The following is a 19466-nucleotide window of genomic DNA, read 5'->3' on the forward strand; positions in this document are numbered from 1 at the left end:
GGATGGGGCGGTGCGGAGCGGATCGGGACGGCCCTTCCGGCTGCTGCCGTCCTCCGGCCGCTGCCATCCCTGCCCCTACCCGTGCTCCTATCCCTGCCCGCAGCTCGGGATGCAGCGGTGCCGGTGCCGAGCCGCTGCTGGCATTGCTGTTCCCTGCCCTGCTGGAGCACCGACCGATGGCAGCACGCAGCTCTGGCGGCCCGCGAGAAAGGGGAAAGAAAAAGAGCTGGCCCTCTCTGCAACGCTGGGGTCGGCAGCTCCAGGCCCCGCACGCGCGGCAGTGCTTCATTAAGTGCAGAAAGGATCCAGCGCTTCTGCAGGGACACACAGGAGCGAGCTGCGGGAGAGCAGCGCGGAGAGGAAGGAATTTTCCCTTTGCTTGCGAAAAACGCCTTCCTTCAGCAGGGCTGAGGCACAGATGGGAGCCGGCTGCAGTTTTTTTGTGCAGAAGAGCAAAATCATTGCAGCGTCTGTTTGCTTCCCTCTGCTCCCCGGGCCCGGCAGTGCGCTGTGCTGGGAGCGGAGCAGCGCTGCCCCTCGGCTGCGCGTCATCGCCGCAATGACTCAGAGCTCAGCAATAAATAACAGCGCCCCGCGCAGCCCTGACCTCACGGGAAGCAGCTGCGGACAAAACGCGGCTCCTTCTTCCACCGAACCCCTCGTCCAGCCCCACCTGGGATCCCGCTCTTTAGATTCAAGGACCCCCTTCTAGGAGTCGTTCATCGTTTGTCGGGCCTTAAAGGAATCGTCCCCATTCAGCACAAGGCCAGACAGCAGCAGCTGCCCCAGGCGCGTTCGTTCTGCATCTCACCGCCCCATCCCCCTCCCAGCAGCAGCCAGCAATCCCAGCTCCAACTGCTCCCAGCACAGCCCTCCGTCCAGCACGGACCCCAACACCACAGGCGCCCACCCTCCATCCCACGCTTTGCACATAGAGTTGATCAGGCTGATGAAACAGCAGAACTGACGCCTCAGCTCCAGCAGGCAGGGAACAACAAGCAGCTGCCGGCACAGCGTGCGCTGATGGAAACGCAGCGCGAGTCGTGGCTCAGGTGGCAGAAGGGCAACAGGGAGAGAAAAAATGAGGGCTTTGTGCAGCCCTCCAAAGCACATCCATCAATTTCCAATATAAAAACCACCGTTTGCTTATAAAAGGTGTAGGAGGTGAAGAGAGATGTGAACGCTGATGTCACTGAGGGGGAAGCAGAATTAGGGCAAGTTAGTGGAAAACAGCAGGAATTTGAGGGGAAAAAAGGCTGCATGAGAGGACAGCAGCCATGGAGACAAGACAGCAGTGCAGTTCATGCTCTTTGAAGAAGCAGCAGTGGTTGGAACAGTGACGTTTGAGCCATTGCAGAGCAGCTCTCAGGGCTGAGGGCCTTTCCCCTTCTCGTGCTGCCCTGCCAGCAGGGGGATGAGCAGCACGATGCACGGCTGGCCCAGGCTGACCAAAGGGACGCCCCCCAGCATGCGGTGCTCTGCTGGGCAGTAAACACGAGGGAAGCCTGGCGGTGCTGCCTGCACAGCAGATGCTGCACTTGATCCCAAGGGCAGGAGGCGCTCAGCCCCAGCGCTGCAACACCACCAGGAGCCACCTCTGCAGGTAAGGCAGCTCCAGTTCTCTCCTCAGGCTTCCTCCTCCTCAGTTAGAACTGAAGTCTAAATTAAGAGGGGAGTAGTTTAACTTTCTGAACATCACACAGTACTGATGAATCTAATTAGCAGAACCTAATCACCAAATTCGTCTGCTAACAGCACGTAACGCAGCACCACTGCACCTCCTGCAGTCACTGCACTGCAGTTCAGGAACCACAGAACCCCTCCTGGAAATCTGACAGCTGTCAGTAATGCAGAGATGTCAAAAACACCAACAAATCCTTCACCTCACTGCACCAAGATGTGAAACACAACAGCTCACGGCTCCAGCGCAGCGCCAACCTTCCCCAGTGCAATTATGCAGAGTGGCTTTAATGCATCACACCTGTCCTATCCAAGAAAATCAATTTGAACCATGGAAACTCGCGCTTTAAGAGCAGAAAAAAAAAAGCACTGCTCTGGTTTTCAGGGAACTCCAACCCTGGCATCCAGCTTTAACTGCTGCAGTCATTGAGTAAATGACGACAAACCAATCGAGCAACGTGCAAACACTGAGAAATCCAACAGGCACACAGAGCCCTGCAGATGGGGATGGAACGGGTGGAACTTCCAGCATCAACTCAAGTGCCTCAGGGGAAAGAATCCAGGAAAAAATCAAGCTAGTCATTCTCACAAAAGCCCACACGGCTGCACGCTGGTCAGGAAGCACAGCTACCCCACAGCTGGCGTAGGTCAACTGGCAGAACAAGGCCAGGGCAAGGGCACAGCAGGTGAAAAACAGACACGTCCCAGCCCTCAGCTCAGGGCGGTCGCCTCGTGTGTTTGCCACGTGAAGCCCAGTGCCTGAACCCCTTCCTCACCCAATGCTCAAAGCACATCCTGCATTCCCCTCCCACAGGCTCGCACTGCAGGCGGTTACTCAACACAGAACGTAACGGCTCACCTGCTGAATGCACTCCACAACAAAACAAGGCAGCATTAAGAAAATTCAAATACTTTATTTTTAAAAACTCCTGGAACGTTCCTGGCTCCTCTTCACTGCATTTGGGCTTCGTCTTCTTCTGCAAGTACAAAGCGTGCCGTTAGCCAGAACATAGAAATCGCCACCAGAAATCACAAGCAGCCACACAGAAAGGGAATCAGTGCATCACAAAGGAAGGTCATGCACCTGACAGACTCTCTCTAGAATCTTAAGGTCTCTTGTTAGGCTTGAGATGAAATGAACAGCATCCACATCGTCCTCTACTTCAAACTTAAAAGATCTGAAGTGGCTTCGTGCTTCACTACCCAAGAAACAAGAGCAGCAGTGACAAGTCACATTGGATTCAATCAGTTCACTGATTGAATCTCATCACCTTCACGACTTGCAGGGTGAGCTGCAGCACGTCTGGGTTGTCACTTACCCCTCCCTCGTGTTACAGAACTTTGCATGTTACTCTCCACTCAAGATTTAAACAAATCTGCAGCTCCCCTTGTAGTTTAAGTAGCAAATTAGAGGGAAGATGTCATTAATTCCAGCTCTACAAGTTACTTTATTTCCCTAAACCACTACCTGCTCCTTCTCGTTAAGTTCAGTGTTCGTTAACTATTTCAAAAACACAGCTTTTGTAGCAACTTTAACACTTAATTATCTGCTTCATTGCTCTCCTCCTTTGCTGACAATCACTGCACCCCATTCCCAGCCCATCCACTTCAGCCTCAATCTTAGGCATGATCATTTCCTGCCCTGACCACCTGCAGTGTTCAGAAAACGGTTTTGCGTGATGCTGCATGGCTGAAAAGCCTAAACCAACAGTTATACCTTGGCTCCACGAAAGAAATACAGCTTTTATATAAAAATGAGATCAATCACAGAAGCTTCAGGCAGGAATTACCCCACACATCCCCTTGCGATGTGCTGCTCTAACAGATCAGCAGCCTAAGGGCATTCTCTACTTACTTGTTGCCTTGTTCCCTTGCTCCACTCACATCACGGGACATCACGCTGGATGTGCTCATGCTCAGCTCCTGAACTAGAAAAATCATCACAGCTTTTATCAACAGCAGGTCTGCAATCTGTCATACAAACAGAAAGGTGTTTCTGACCACTGTTCCCAAGTGCCAAACCCAGGTCACAGCCCCACACCAAGTCCCACATCTCACACACTCGCTGCTTGTTTCCCACTGACTGCACACCAGCTGCCCATTTTGTTATTCCTCCCATTCAGAACAGGACAGGGCTGTGCTTACCTCTCATGGATGAGCACCCCAGTTTCACTCAGCTCGCATCTTCACCTAAAGGATAACAAGTGAAGTTATTACAATAACATACAGAAACTTCTAACCATTTCAAAGCTAACTTAAAAAGCAAAGATTTCAGATACGTGGACTGATTAGTTATGAAGGGGAACTTACAAACTATTCCAAAATATTAAATGGAAGAATAAGGGGCAGAAATAGGCTAGCCTAAGCACTTGTAAAGAAGTGAAGGAAAATGCATGTAGTTGACTGAAGAACTGCACCTTGTCAGAGCACAAACCGTAAATCACCAGTCTGAGTACAATGTGGTTTGATTGCAGCCAGAGGTATACTATCCCTTATGTGAAGGCATTAAGGATTCCAATCAAGCTACTTCTTCTATTTGAGCCTAGTTTGTCTCCTGTACAATGCCCTCTTCCTTCTGCTTCGTGAAGGAGTGCAGTGCCCCTTATTCCTAGCAGCCCCCAGTTCAATAGTCCTAGAAGTGCTTCAAAAGCCAAAGGAAGACACTAGAGATTAGCACTGGAAGTCTACTGCTTTTATTCTAAGCGACAGCTTCTTCCCTTCTGACCTCCCCCCCTTTTACTTACAGCTTAATTGAGGGCAAACTTCAATGGTTAGCAACTAAGGATGTAGCAGTACAAGGTTCTGTGCACACCTCAAGCTGGGAGGCGAATCGCAATGCTCACAGTGGGATTTGACCAGGTAGGGAAAAGTTCAAGTTTAGTCTCCAACCCACCACCTGGGTTTTATCATGGCCCTCGGGAGCAGAAAGAGAGTATGCACATTTTGTTTTCTATGCCATAGCAACAAACACCATGCATAAGGGATACTATATCTTTGTGCATCCTTTTAACACTCCAGATTCACTTCCATAGCCACACTCCTCCCAGCCCTCCCAGTTAGCTCTTCAGTACTGGTGCTCAGAAGCAACATTTATAGAGATGGGGTTTCACAGACCACTGCGGGATTGCACAGCCAAGTCCTAACATGTCAATCATTACCTAGCAGCAATGACAGAAGTGGGAGAAGGCCAATCCTCCCTTTTTTCCTTTTCCAGTAAGTAGCTATTTAAGAGCCCCACTAGCTGGTATAGAGAGAGAAATCTGAAGCTAATTAGCCGATTCCAAACTTCCTAGTAGTGGAAGAAGCCAAGTAATTAGTCAGAGCAGCAATACTTTTTATGCATCCTTTCTAACGAGCTTAGCCTTATTTAACGTGATGGAACAGAACACTGGCCTTCCTGATCATGTCACTGCAGCTGGCAATGATTAACAGAGACATGCAACCCCATTACTGCTGAAGTCCTAAAACTACTCACAGGCCTCAGTGTTTAGCTATGGGGAAAACTGCAAGCAAATCAACACTTTGGATGCTTAATGTTACAGTAAAGCCCCCATACACGCTATGCTGTGCTCTCCTGACAGCACCAGAATCTGGCCTGAGGGCCTAACAGGTACGCATATGTATTCTGACACCACACTTCTGAGCTTCAGATGATCTTTTTGAGAAAAAGTGTGTTTCACACCAAGATAGAAAACCAAGATGAAACACAATGCAAGCACTTCAATGCCATTGGTTGGTACGCGCTTGTTACAGACTGGCTTTTCAGTTATCTACCACACCGAGTTTCATTACTGCAGGCAGTCAGAGCTGGTATGAGACCTATGGTTCAGTCACAGGTTGCTTGCTCCAAGAGTGTCAAAACCCTACCAAGTTTAAGTATGTAGAATAGAGCAGATGTGCCCAAAACCCCTCCACGACATTCCTGCAGGTAAAGTCAAGCGTCCAGAGCACACTGGAAATACTACTTCCATCTGAGCATCGGCTTAAAGATTAACAGTTCCAGTTTACTACATGACAGCATGCTCACTGTCAGCAGTTTTGCTGCTGAATTCCAGTCCCAGGTTTAGAGTAAGCCACCACCAAAAAAAAAAATAAATAAATAAAAATCAAACTGACTTTGTGACAAACTGTGTCCCTGTTTGGTCAGATTTGAGCTACACTCACTGTGCTCTAAGCAAAGGCCTAGCATTGCAGTCTTGAGATGTAAGGTGCAGCTGGCTGCTTTCAGAGGAACACTGTAAGCTAACTACAGCAGGGCAAGGCTGACCAGCAGACTGCGTGTTGGACAGCAAGAGTATTTTCTTGAACATAACACAGATTGGTCCAAAATACCAGAAACGAGTATGCAAAGCAGAACTTTGCAGATCAAGCAGGAAAACACATCACAGCGCCTCCGAAAAGCTGATCAGACGAGCCAGGTCGTGTGCTGAAACAAGGGACCTTGAAATTCAGGTTCAAGAACTCATGCAAAAGAGCTGGAGATCAGCATGTCTGGATGTCTGGAAACGTAAACATGTTAATCCTGAAAAGCTACATTCAGCATTTCTATTAATGAAGAGTTTAGAATCACATCCTCGAGACAGATGAGAAATGAAGATGAGCATCACGCTACCAAGATGACTGAGAGGCAGAAGTATAGAACCTCACCGCTGTCCAAGGCAGAGAAATGTACTTTGTTTGCCAATCGAGGATTAATCAAAGACAACTGAGATGTCCAATAAGCTCTACTGAAATTTTACAGGGCTATTCACTCAAGCAGTCATATGTATGTCCTGAGAAGCATTCCCAATCCATCCTGAAGCTGACCACGTTACTGAGCTTTGGCTACCAGTTCACACAGGGCTACAGCAGCGATTACTGACACATTTCCTACCGAGCCAAGACTCTACATCAAGGGATGCATTGCAAATGGGCCACTGTCACTGCGGAAAGTTTGAACGGCCCTGTTCTATGCACTGAGAGCACTGGGTCGACTTGTTCACTGAGTGCAAGACCACGCTCCCTCTTCCCCACAGAGCTCCTCCAAGAACATCTTCGTCACACCGTAACTGAGAGAAATGCACACAGGCCGAGCCACACGTACAAAGGAATCGGGTCTGAAAGCACTTTGCTAAGAACCACAGTAAGTCGTTGCCTACTGGCTTTGAACAAGGCAGAAGCTTAAAACCGAAAACCACGCAGCTTTGATGCAAGTTTAACATACAGGTATGAAGAGTGCTGCACTGTAATTCCACAGTCAGAAGTGTGATGTCAGAATACCCACAGTATAAGATTACATAGAAAGTCACCAAGTTATATTATATTGCTTGTTACCTACCTGTATGCAGTCGGCAATGAGAATCTTGGAGCAAGCAGGAATACTACATCCGGGTCCTAATGTCCATTGCCATTTGTGGTACTACGTTCCTCACAGTTATGAACTGCAGAAATGCTGGCTAAGTGCAGTTATGTAGCAGGCCACTAGTTTTAAGTGTAAATTGCAGTCTCAGAAACTCCAGCAAAAGCTTGCTGCCACAATAAATGGTTGCCAAGGAGAAGCCAAGAATTTTTCTACCACAAAAATACCACAAAATCTCAAAAGCAGTTTCAGGTTCTCATCAGCTGTATACATGATTAGTGTGTCTACACCAGAAGATGGGATCATTTTCTATTCATTTGAGAAAGTGTGAAGATATGAAGATACCAGTTTCTACATGCTGCAGTTTTTAGATATCAAGTGTCAAAAAGGGCTCAAATTTTGTTAAAACAAAGCTAAATTGCAACAGCCAATGTCCTCCAAGTCCAGTACAAAAATAGGTTATGCAAGGCAGACCCAGCCAGGAACAGGTCTGACCAACCAAGCACTTTTCTTAGTTGTTTTCATGATTCAGTTACATCGATCTGATTTGCTGAAAAAAGTCCAAAACCTCATCAAACAGATCAAAGGAACATGAGCTTCTCACCTCCCACGTTTCATAACTTGATCACGTTTTAACATTGACATGTTTGCCAGCTTTTAAGACACTACCTTTAAAAGGTCTTGAAGTGAAGTTGGCTATTTAATTGTCATGCCTGTTGAATACGTGCAACTCAAAGCAGGGCTCATTTTAGAGATTCTGCTTATACAGCTACAACCAAGCCAGATTTAGCCGAGCTTTCAGATCTTTTGAAAACTGCCAAATCCTCTCCATATATTTACTATAGCCATTGTTTTTGCAACTCATCTATGCTACCAGCAGTAGCTTATGTACAAAACAGGGTACCAAAAGACCACCTCTGTAAGGTACAAGGACATCAGCATCCTCCACTCTTCAGTTACAGAGCTACAAAAGAACGTACTTTAGGATATGCACCAGCATCTCTTTAATAAAGAATGACATGTCATCTGAAAAATAAACTGAAAACATTAATTTCATGTTTGCGTTCAGAATTCCCCAGCTCAGACACCTTCCGTTTTTGTGGGTGTCCCACGAACACCCTGCAGAAAACACAGGCATTATTTAGTTCTCCTTGAAGCAAATTGCAGTGGGACTGCTGGTTTTAAGCTCAATATCCAACACAAGTACTCCCAGATACCTGGTCTGCAGTGCAGGAACTGCCAGTTCAGAGCTTCCTGAGTAACAATTCATTGTCTTAGCACGTTATCAATCTCCAAACTTTTCTGGGAAGATAAAAAGCATTCACCAAACCAGCTGAGTCACTATTTGGTGCACTGAATGTTGCAGTCAGTGTTACCTGGGACCAGTATTTCACAACATGCCACTTTGGTCATTTAAGGGGTATCAGCACTTATAGGGAGCACTTCACGAGCGATCATCTGCACTCTAAGATACTGCCCATCTGACACTGAACTTTTAACCACAGAGAATTTAGCACAGAATTTAGAGTTAGCCAATGCTCAGCACGAGGAGTGGAAAGATCACTGTTAAGATTGAAACTACTTACAGAACGCTCAGTAGTTGGGGAATTGCATGAAGGTACAGCCAGCTACGTCTACCTACTGTGTGCTAAGCAGGTTCACGTATCCTGCATTAACACCAAGGCATTTTATGCTGGGAAGTCGTGTTCCCAGCTTATCTGGTACAATGTAATAATAAGCAAAGCAACTACCTTGAGTCCAGAATGCTTTGAAATTCTCCTGAGGGGAGTTAATGAAATTAACAGCAAGCTAACGAATTCATCAGATCTACAAAACAGCCTTGAAGGGAATTTATTTGTACGGTGCAGCATTAACTCCAGATTTAGATACTGCTTTTGATGCATTACCTCTACACATCAATAATAACAATAGCCATCGTGCAAGAATGCTCATTTCTCTGTATTTTACATACAGGCTTTTATGATTTATCCAGCAGCTACAAGATTCAGGACTAGTTCCTGCAGCCCCCATAATACAATTGAATTCTGAGCTATGCAAATTAGTCCACTCAATTAGCACGAGGACATAAGCAAGTTACAAGTATGAATTAGCAGGTTCTCCCCTAATCACTTGAGCAGCACTTCTGGGTTGTTTTTTTTTTGCCAAGCAGTTTCAGGCAGGTACACAATACGGAGCAAGGCCAGATCCTGCAATCTCAAACAGCTTAAGAGCATATAAATATCTCATTAATAACCCGTAAGTTAGGGAGTCAGTCAATACAAGTCTTTCTATGGATTTATTTTAAAATAACCATTGCTAGTCTTCTGCTTAAAGCCTTTAGAAAGTATCAAGCAGTAACTGCCAAGGTGGTAAGTGCAACCAGCCCACCACCCGTCATCCAGAGCTAAGGTAAGAAATGCTTTACATACTGCATTGCTTGCAGCGTAGCTTTCGTTACCGTTATCTGACAGCATCTGCAAGATTTTGAGTTGCTTTCTTATTGCAGCCCAACGTTCAAAAATCTGCACCTACTGGGCAGTTAAAGCTATCTGTCCCAGTCTTAGGCTAGAGGCTTCATGGGAAGAGATCTCAGCTCTTCACTACAGTTCCACACCCTGGGCCTAGTTGGATCTCTATGGCAAGACTCTCAGTTTACTGCTGAAGGTGTGGTTATATTATATTTAGCCTCTTAATTTAACCATGAATGGCAAGAAGAGTTACTACATTTAGTTTTCTATTTATTTGAAGCACAGTAAAAAAAAGTTGGTACACTTTGGGAATTCAGTGGCACAACGTACACTGCCATCAAGTTAGGGACGTTATACATCAAAAAAACAGCTAAACTTGTTTTGAAACACTGCATTACATAATTAAGTTGTACTTGCCCAAACAGACCACTTACAAATATTAGGTCAGTAAGTTTCTAACATCCATAAAAACGTAGCTTTCTTACTAAAATGCAAGAATTAAAAAGTTGGTGTCTAAACAAGACAGACAAAACAAACTGGAATGAAACTACAGGTCACATCTAAAATCGGGGCTTTTTGTTTGGGCCTTCGTATTCTTCTCTCCCTCTACCATATCCTGTTGGTGTTCCAGGCCCCATTCCTCTAGGACCCTGGCCACCCACGGGCCCCGCACCTCCCTGCCCAAAGCGTTCAGGACGCTATTGGAACAGAATTAACAGTTCATTATATGTAGTTGATGTCCATGTGTGTTAAGTATATATTTTTAGAAGGTTCCGCAGTCAAGGTTCGTCGATACAATCACCATTGAGCCGATCCACAGGTACCGGGAACATAGAAAGGAAAAAAGGGTAATTTAAAAATTAGTTTATTGTAATACATGCCTTGAGGTATGTTCCCACTTGATGCATTCTCATACATCTGTTACAAAGAACAGATCCTCCCTGCAGTGCTAGAAATGTAAGCATTAGTGCAGATGTGAATTAACAACTTTTCACAATGAGCTTCTAGCAATTTTCAACCAAGTTAATGCAAACAGCTTGCAAACTTCTCACCTTTAGTGCGATAAAAGCTTAGATTACATCACTGTCACTTCCAAACAAGCCTAGCCAGAGAGAGCTTCTTCAGTTCACTGAAGTACGAGCTGACATTCATGAAATGTCACTGTAAACAGAATGCCTACTCACCAGTTAATGGCATGTGCTGCAATAGAGCCCATGTGCTTTTCAAGATGGGGTTAAGACTACGGTCTGCTGACTAAACTGTAGAGGCCTTAGGCAGTAATCAAAACTGATAGTGAGCGCTACTGCATTACAAGAAGAAAAAAAAATGTGAAAAAGCTCATGACCAGTGATTTACCTAACCAACGCAACTGCTCCATCAAAAGACTTGCTTCTGTTCCATCCCACACACTCCGAAACTGCTGCTGTATGTGCAGTGTGTGTTCAGAGAACCACAACTGACTCCGTTTCAGGTCAGAACTATGCACAAAGGGTTGTGTGCATCCAGTCAATAGATCCCTTCCCACCCCACCTTCATCACAAGCTCCTGGAAAAATTCACAGCTTCAGTGTTGAAAGGCTTCACACCAAGATGTAAAAGCTAAGTTACCCTGCAATAAAGCAGAGACTTCAGATATTCTTGCTAGCACCTCCCATTGCACGTACTTCATTCAGTTACTGTAACAGTAGTTGTGATCAGCATTCAATGTACAGAACTGCCAAATTTTAACAAAAAGCTCTCGACCTTGGTCTCAAGCACAGTTTTCTGCTACCAAGTAACAGAACAATGCTGGGCTGTTTGTTACAAAAGGTACCTGCAACTGAAAACTCAGACCCGGCTTCTCAAAGTCAGTTTCACTCCTCCCAAGGAAAGTTATGTCAAATGCTAACAAATCTTTTTCCTGCCTACTTCGTGGCAGCTGAAGTCTACCTCCTCTCCCTCACGAAGATGTCAGCCCAGTAACTGTGACAGCACTGTGTGGCAGAGATCCCCCATCCTAAGAAACTCAAGGCCATCTCCCTGTCACACGTTTTCAGGTATTACACTCGTTCAGCATGCACCTGTACCGGGAATTTCAAGAGGAGAAAAATACTCACAGCATTTACCACAGACTGCCTAACTATTTGCTGGAAGCTTAAGAGCTGCCTAAAGGTATCAGTAGACTACAGGTACATTAAGGCCACCAGCACTGTCTGCTGAATCGTTGCGGCTCTGCAGAGTTATGGTTTCTAAGACACAGTTCCCATCAAAACAGAAGATATTTGATAAGCTGTTATGGTAGCTCACAAAGTTAAGCCAGAGGCCTAAACCCACCCAAAAATCATTTCGTTCAGCTTGTGCAACACAGTACACCCTGTAAGAGGAGGGTGAAAGCACGCTAGTATCACCACCTCAACCAACAGCTTTCCATTATACCCAGTAAGCATTTCTTTAACCTGGATCAGCATTGCTTCAGTGTGATAACACCAAGCAGGCTCAAAGCCCATCCACACATATAGTGTGCCAAAAATAGTGCAGCTTGGAACCATACCTCGGAGCACGAGATATGCAGCAGCCTTAACAAACTCTACCTACAGTCATCCCCAACAAAGAGAAAGCAACAAGAACAGGCTATCATTTCATTCCCTTGTGGATCAGGAACCACAAAATGGCTACAGTCAGACCACTGGAACGTGCCCTAAGTCTTGGAAAAAAAAAAGACAGCAATCCTGCTTTTCTATAGCAAACATCAGCATGTAGAGTAAGTGATATGCTGCTCCCATTATCTAAGTTAATCTGCTACTTAAGAGACGTTGGCAGATTTCTGAATTAACAGCATATCTCTAACAGCATGCATCAATTCTACCAAGGCTTGGAAGGGCCAAAATAAATGCAATGTTCAACTGTGGAAAGGAGAACAATCATCTCACTTGCCCATACAGAAGGTCACATTACTCAACAGCTTCTACTGTTATTTTAATTCTGAAAATTTTCGTATTCTCTAGAATTTATAAAAATCCTTCCAAGCCTAACTGTGATGCAGAATTTCTCAAGTCCAATAAGGTCAGAGTTAATTGCAAATATGCTTAACAGCACATTTGAATTCAGTTACAAACAACTTCCAACTGCGTAAACTACCGTAATGGTTAACTAAACTAGCACTACATAATGCCAAACTACTCCTCCATGTTAAACACCTGACGAGAAAGTCAGCAGTTAACAGTGAAATTTACACAACCGAACACAGAACTTCATTTCCAACTGCAACTTTTCTCTTGTGCTAAACTAAAGCCATCACAGGATACGTTACCATGTCACTTCCCATCATAGAACCACTCATGGCTGCTTGGCCAACTCCTGGATTAGCTTCATAACCTATGCCGCCTCCACCTCCAAGAGGTGGAAATTTCTGGGCTGCAGAAGCATAAGGATCTAAGAAAGAGAAATATATAATCATATTCTGACAATTTCTGAGGTAGCCACATTAAGTAATCATTTAAAAATTCTTTACCTCCCATGTTCATTGTGGTGGCACCACCCATTCTCATGTCTCTCTCCCTCTGCATAGAAGAAACAACTTTTAGCACAGAAGCTACGACTGAGACTCAGCCTCTCAGGAGACAAAGCGTGCGCACAGCCAACTACTACCACCTCAATTACACAAAGACACCACCTCTAACCTCAAGGAAGCAGAACACGACCTCAACAACATGCAAGAACTCTGGAAATCTCTGAGCACGGTCATCAATCCAGGAAACAGAGCGGTTTCACTTACGGGATCCATATAACCCATTCTACTGTAATTCTCTTCCCTCTGCCTTCTCATCTGTTCTTCCATCTCTCGCTGACGGATCATCATCTCCTCCTCCCGTCTGCGACGCTCCTCCTCCTGCCTGATCAACCCAGAGCAGATTATTAAACCACAGCAGTCACACACAGCAGACATCAGCCCCACACATGAGCAGTTTCAGTTAATGATTATGCTTCAGAAAAAAAAACACAATCAAGGAAAAAAAAAAACCTTGAACTGCTGTTCAACTTCTCATCTACAAACTGAGGCAGCAATGGTTTCTTGAGGAAAGTTTTCACAAATCAACCATTAAAAAACGTACAACTGAAAAATCCTGTAAAAGCCAGACCAACCTGAGCTGAATTTCCTTGCGTTTCTGCATTTCCTGATTATGGAGTTCTTCCATACGTCTCAGTTCCTCCTGACGCCTCATAAGGTCTGCAGAAACCAAGTCTGTCAGCAGGAGCTCCACACACTGACTTAAATTCAGATTTGAATTAGAGTAACATCAATTCTACTACTGCAGACACCACACAGCACTGGTCTTAATCATACTTTTAGGTCAGACTGAGGAAGCGCACTTATTCGAGCCGTTAGCAAGTCAGGCACTGAAGGCAGCATTCAGAGCAAAAACAAGCATGAGGAGACAAAGAATTCGGAGCCCATTACCTTGACGCAAGAGGTTTGCCTGATGCTCGTGATAAGCATCTTCCATCTCACTCTCGAGTTTGTCCTTGGCATCTTTCATGTTTTTTGCCACTTGTTCTCTCTGTTGTTTTTCCATTTCATCTAAAGATTTCCATCTCTGGGAATATTCAAACTCAAAACTGCCAGGCTGAGCAAAACGGGGAGGAGTTTCTCTTTCCCTGCAGAAAGGAAGATGCTCAGCCAGGCTGCACAAGCCTCAAAAATGAAGGTCAACAAAAAAATCACTGGCACCACAGCCAAGCACAAGGAAACAAAGGAAACCGGGAATCACCTCAACAACGTGATTAGAGACTGCTTGGACAGAATGAAAACCATACAGCATTTTATGGATTTAAACAGCAGCATTTAAGTTAACTCAAGAACTACACCAAAGGCAAACACAGAGCGTCTCCTGCACCATCACATCCAAGCAAATTGTTCTGCTTCCTGTTCTACTGCATGTTTACCCTGCAGCTTCCTCATCAGAACCCTCCTCTGCAGGCAAATGCCAGATGCAAAATCCAAAACTAAGACGAGCCTTTTGCCCATATGCAGACAGCTGCTGAAAAAGCCCCTGAGCACGGAGTTTCCAGAGCTGACTTACCAGAGTACTGTGCTAAAGCAGAGTAATATTTACTTTAAGCTAGCCTTCAAAACATCTGAGAGTTGACAGCTTATGCTGACAAAGCAGCTGAAGTTAAGAGATGCAATAGTTAATGGAAAAAATGGAAAAGTTGAAGAACTTTTCACATATTACCAATTCTAAGTACTTTTAAGGTCTCAGGAAAAACACTACACTGGTCTGCACTCTTTACAGGAACATGGTTACTAAGGTTCTTGAAGTCTTTGACCAAAACAAGTGATTTCAAACACTTTCTCATGTAACACCCATAAGGCCTTCTCCATCCACTCCCTTTTGCAGCCTGAAAAGCACAGTTCTACAACAAACAGGCTTACATGCACAGGTCCTAACCTAAAACTCATCTACCAACTCTCACGCACAGTGGTCTCCTGGTAAGGCAAGTCCATACATTTGGTAACCATGTAGCAACCTGAGATTTTACTTTGTTTCTCAAAGTAATAATTCCAACACATTTATTTCCCAATGGAACACCAACCTAAGTCTCACCACTACAATTATCAACGACAAAACAAGCTGTAACAGCTGACACCCGATTTCTGAGCTGCGCAATTACACTCCTACATTTAGCCCCAAAATCTGTTATCAGGCTGATATTTATGCACCATTTGTGATATTCAGAGCCAGGTTCTGAAAACCACCCTAACTCTTACACAGTCAGTGACCATACTACGTTATCTGCAGACTCATTATAGCAAAAAGAGCGTGCCTACTTTTGGTACATCGGGTTCTTCTGAGCAAGCTTTTCTGGAAGACCATCTTCATCATCCAGTTGCTCCAACGGTTCCACAATTACTGGCCTAGGGGTGCTAAATACAAAATACACACGCTTTACATTTCTATATCGATCCTTGTTCTCATATAACAGAAGGAACTGACAGTTTTACTCCGCTTAGAACTAAAAACCCTGAGAAGCAAAATACTTACGTCGTCAACAAGAACACTCCCTCAGTACACCGTTCAAACGCTTTTCTGGCAGCTGGCTTTGACGCAAACTCAACAATGCCTTTTCCCGTTGATCTACCTCGATCATCTACAATCACAACAGCTCTCTCCACCGGACCGAACTGGGAGAAAGCTTCCTCCAGTAACTCGTTGGACACGTAAGGAGAAAGGTTACGCACTGACAGCGCGGCGGCGTGCGTGGCAAAGCGAACGCGGAGCTGCCGGCCCCGCATGGGGGTGTCGTCCAGTTCTGCCTTGGCGATTTCTGCCAGAGCTCTAGATTCCTGGGGGAAGTTTAAAACCCAGTTTTAGGAAATCGGGTTATAAGCCGCTACCTGCGAGATTTTTTAGGAGACGAGCAGACGGTACGAATGCCTACCAACTTAATGAAGCCAAAGCCTTTTCCTTTGTTGATAAAAACCTCTCCCGGCTCCCCGTATTTGGCAAACAATCTTTTAAAGTCTTCATCCGTTATATCGGCGGGCAAATTCCCAACAAACAAACGGCACCTCTGAGTGTAAGTCTTCTCCCCGGGCCTCCTCAGCAGTGAGAGGTTTGCCTTAAAGCCCTACGAAGAAGCAGAGCACATGGAGTCGGCGCCGCCAAGCCGCGGTCGGATCCGAGCGCCGCCGCCGCCGCCCCCCCGCGCAGCCCGGACCCCCGCCCCGCGCTCCTCCCCTCAAGATGGCGGCGGGAGCGCGCGGATCTCCGTACCCGGCCGCAGCCGCCGCCATCTTGTGGCTGGGAAAGGGGGAGGGGGCCGTGACTCACCTCGTCCGAAAGCTTGTCGCCGCCGGCCGGGCCCTGCTGCGAGGAGAGGCTCTGCTGTCCCTGGTGCTGCTGCCCCCGGCCCCTCGGCTCCCCGCCCGGCCCGCCGCGGTGGCCCGGCCCGCCCTTGTGAGGCCCGCCCGGCCCCTGCTGCGGCCCGCCTGGCCCCTTGGGCCCGCCGCCGGGCGACTGTCCTTGTCCTTTCTTAGGGCCGCCGGCCGGAGTGGGGCTGGGGCTCGGCTTGGGCTGCGGCTGCTGCTGCCCCCCGGGGCCGGAGGGCGCGGAGGAGGGCGCGGAGCCCTGGGCCTGCTGCTGCGGCGGCTGCGCCGCGGGCAGGGCGGACGGAGGAGGCGCCCCGGGGCCGGACTGGCTGCCGGCGGGGCCCGCCGTGGTGGCGGAGGACGAAGAGGACGAGGACGGCGGAGCGGAGGTCGACGCCGGAGGCTTAGGCGGTTCAGACTTCGGGCCTCCGCCCGGCGGGCCGCCGGGGCCCTGCGGGCCGCCCCCCATAGGCCCGCGGTTCTGGCCCATGCCCATGCCGGGCGGCGGAGAGCGGAAATCGTGGTTGGGGCCGCCGCGGCCACCGCCGCCGCCACGCCGATGGAAGCCCCCTCCGCCGCCTCCACGGCTACGGAACCGATCCCGCGACATGATGGTGGTGGGGAAGGCGGAGAAAGAGAGGCGCGCCGGCTGCCGCTGCTGCTCCTCAGAGCCCGCTGCTCAAAATGGCGGCGAGCTAAAGGGCCTTGCCGCCGCCTTTGTCCGTCCGTAATATACCTTCCCCGCCCCCGGAAACCGCCCCCTCCTCCCCACTAACAAATCCTCTGCCGCAGCGGCGAAGACCGATAGGTAGGGCGACAAATGGCGCGCCCGTGTTCCGTAAACTCTTTGATCCTATTGGTAACGAACCTACCCTCCGCCGATTGGCTCATTTGACCGCCGACATCGGGACAGGATGATCCGTTAACCTCCTGCGTGCTGATTGGGCAGTTTGACCGGCGGGAGGTCAGTTACGACGGAAGTTCAGCTTTCGATTGGCTGCCGGGGAAGTCAGTCGGGCGCGAACCCGCCCGCCCCGCCGAGCGGCTGCTGGCGCTCCGCAAGCCCGGTAGCCTGGCGGTTCGGTTCCGTTCGGTTCCGTTCGGTTGGGTTCGGTTGGGTTCGGTTGGGTTCGGCCCCACCAGCGGGGCGGCTCCGTTGGGCCTCCCCGGCGCGGTGTCACTTGTGCTCTGAGAGCGGGTTTGATGAAAAGTTTCCCATGTGTTGGTTCAAGCACGGCAGCGCAACACAACGCCAACGTGGGCCAGCAGCGCTTTGACCCGAGCTGCTGTGAGGAGCCTGGCAGGGGAGGGGCGTAAAGATTTCCTTCCAACTGAGAAGAATCATCTGCAGAGGGGTTTACAAGCCCCCCTTGTAAACGAGGGACACAGCTCTCTGCTGTCTCCTCTGCTGATGAGAAAGCAGATGTCAGTTCTCCAAAGCATACCTTCAGGTAGATAAACAAAGAAGCTGTAGAACCCGGTGTTACGGCTGGAATATCCCATGTTCTCAGACAGAAAACAGCCCAAAGTGGCTCCCATCCATTCAGTGGGGCTGGTTTCAGTGGTGGTGCACTGGCTTTGCATTTAGCATGCTAACGTTAGAACAAAGTGATGTTTTTAATGAGGGCTTTAACCCATCAAGGCTCACGTTGACATTACGTGTTCGGTTTCAGGTCAAACGAAACAAACTAGAAGTGAAGCCCAAGGGAAAGCCACGTGTTCTCTTTATTTGGGCAGAAACTGTGAATGTTAAATTGCATAAATTGTGATAAAATATCATCATTCTCATAAATATTTGTGAAGTACCGCACAAAGGCAGATTTCACTGCCTAACAAAATGGATTTCCCTTTGGCTTTAAAAGTTTGAAACAAAAAGTTTGCCAGAGACCCACCTTTTCCCCACGTTAGCATCTCCCCAGGCTGTACGACTTCAGCCACTTCCATCTGCAGCAGAACGAAGGCCCCGAGTTCTGTTCTAAAATGGATTCTTCCCGAGATGCCAGCCCTGCAGCGAGCAGTGAGCGCTTCCACCACGAGGTGTCTCAGAGGTTAAAGTGCTGGAAGAAGCAATTTGGACTGGCTCTTACAAACAACTGGCGCGGCCTCCTGGCAGTACTTGATTATTTCTGAAGGCTTCAAAAATTACTGGGTATAAAAGAGTTGATTTCAGCTTTGTTGCATCCTAAGTACAAGTGAACTATATTTTAGGGAGCTATTAATCTATCAGCTTTTGAAAGAAAAGAGAGTATAACTGTGTTCCCAGACCCAAACAAATCTGGACAACTTCTTTGAAATACACAAAATAGCTTTCAGCTTCCATGTGCCCAGCAAGGTCCAGGATACGAGTGTATGTTTTTGTAACGCTGTAACTGCAATAGGAGTATTTATCCTGGGCTTGAAATCAAAGACACACAAATGTAGCTATGAGGACTTGAAATAAAAATGACCTCGGCTAGCAATCCCCTGATTTTGTAAATATTCACTCTGGGAAGCTTGCTGTTCTAATAGAAAAACAAACACTGAGGAGGAAAGCTTGTTACCTCTCCCACCCTAAATAAACATTGTGTCTGAGACTGGAAACCTGGGACAGCCAAAGCAGTCCGCAGCTGAAGACAGAAAGACACCTGCAGCAGGCTTTGGAAGGCATTTGCAGAAGGCAGGCAGACACCGAGGTCAGAAGTCATTAATGCCTCAGTAGCCAACAAGGGTAATCTTCAGTTAAGAAAAGCTGTCTGCACAAATTCAAGTAGTGTCACAGAACTAAAGATGCCCAGCAATTAAAAAAAATAACCAGGAAGGAAAAGGCAGGAGCAGACAGAGTGCTTGTGGCAGTGAGGCACTCCAAAAGTGCAGGCTGGTGGCCTTACCCTGCTGCAGGCTCTGCCAGTCAAATCTGTGGTGCTTTCTGATCAACCTGTCTGGAGCAGCAGGGATTTCTGCAGAATTTCATTATTCCAGCATTCAACAGTTTCATGAATAGCAGCGTCACCTTTAAAGAATAAAAGAGGAAGTAAAATGCCTACAGCAACATCTGGTACATAAAGCTGAGAAATGATGAAAGCAGTGGCAAATAGCTGCAACAGCTCCAGCAGAACTCTCAGCAGCCTTCCTGTGCACTTGATGATGAGAGT

General features: G+C 47.3%; 1 protein-coding gene across 8 annotated transcripts; it reads right to left on the bottom strand.

The window, feature by feature from the left end:
- Window positions 1-2574: 2574 nt before the first annotated feature.
- Window positions 2575-17046, bottom strand: SFPQ (splicing factor proline and glutamine rich). 8 transcript variants are annotated; one of them, XR_006181334.1, is made up of 13 exons: window positions 16298-17046; window positions 15906-16094; window positions 15509-15810; window positions 15295-15390; window positions 13924-14120; window positions 13608-13692; window positions 13240-13357; window positions 12976-13024; window positions 12775-12896; window positions 3826-3870; window positions 3536-3608; window positions 3000-3067; window positions 2575-2879 (listed from the first exon to the last, which is right to left on the bottom strand). XR_006181334.1 is itself a non-coding variant. In XM_042885017.1 (11 exons), the coding sequence occupies exons 1-10, from the start codon at window positions 16943-16945 to the stop codon at window positions 3850-3852; spliced, it is 1827 nt and encodes a 608-aa protein (XP_042740951.1). In that variant the 5' UTR covers window positions 16946-17046; the 3' UTR covers window positions 2575-3608; window positions 3826-3849. The 8 variants fall into 8 exon arrangements, 2 of the variants coding, with proteins under 2 accessions (XP_042740951.1, XP_042740952.1); XR_006181336.1 differs by lacking the exon at window positions 3000-3067 and having other exon boundaries at window positions 2575-2657; XR_006181335.1 differs by lacking the exon at window positions 3000-3067.
- Between the last annotated feature and the right edge of the window lie 2420 nt (window positions 17047-19466).

The sequence above is a fragment of the Lagopus leucura genome, unplaced genomic scaffold (genome assembly GCF_019238085.1).
Source record: "Lagopus leucura isolate 7727_CA_CO unplaced genomic scaffold, USGS_WTPT01 Super-Scaffold_100048, whole genome shotgun sequence".
Classification (NCBI taxonomy): Eukaryota; Metazoa; Chordata; class Aves; order Galliformes; family Phasianidae; genus Lagopus; species Lagopus leucura.

Bases quoted from the DNA above. Each gene is read 5' to 3' on its own strand.
- SFPQ (XM_042885017.1), bottom strand. From the start codon at position 16,945: ATGTCGCGGGATCGGTTCCGTAGCCGTGGAGGCGGCGGAGGGGGCTTC. The intron at 13,025-13,239 runs GTAAGTGAAACC...TCTTCTATGCAG, and splicing joins GAATGGGTTATATGGATCCC to AGGGAGAGAGACATGAGAAT. The intron at 12,897-12,975 runs GTAAAGAATTTT...TCTCTTTCTTAG, and splicing joins CACCACAATGAACATGGGAG to ATCCTTATGCTTCTGCAGCC.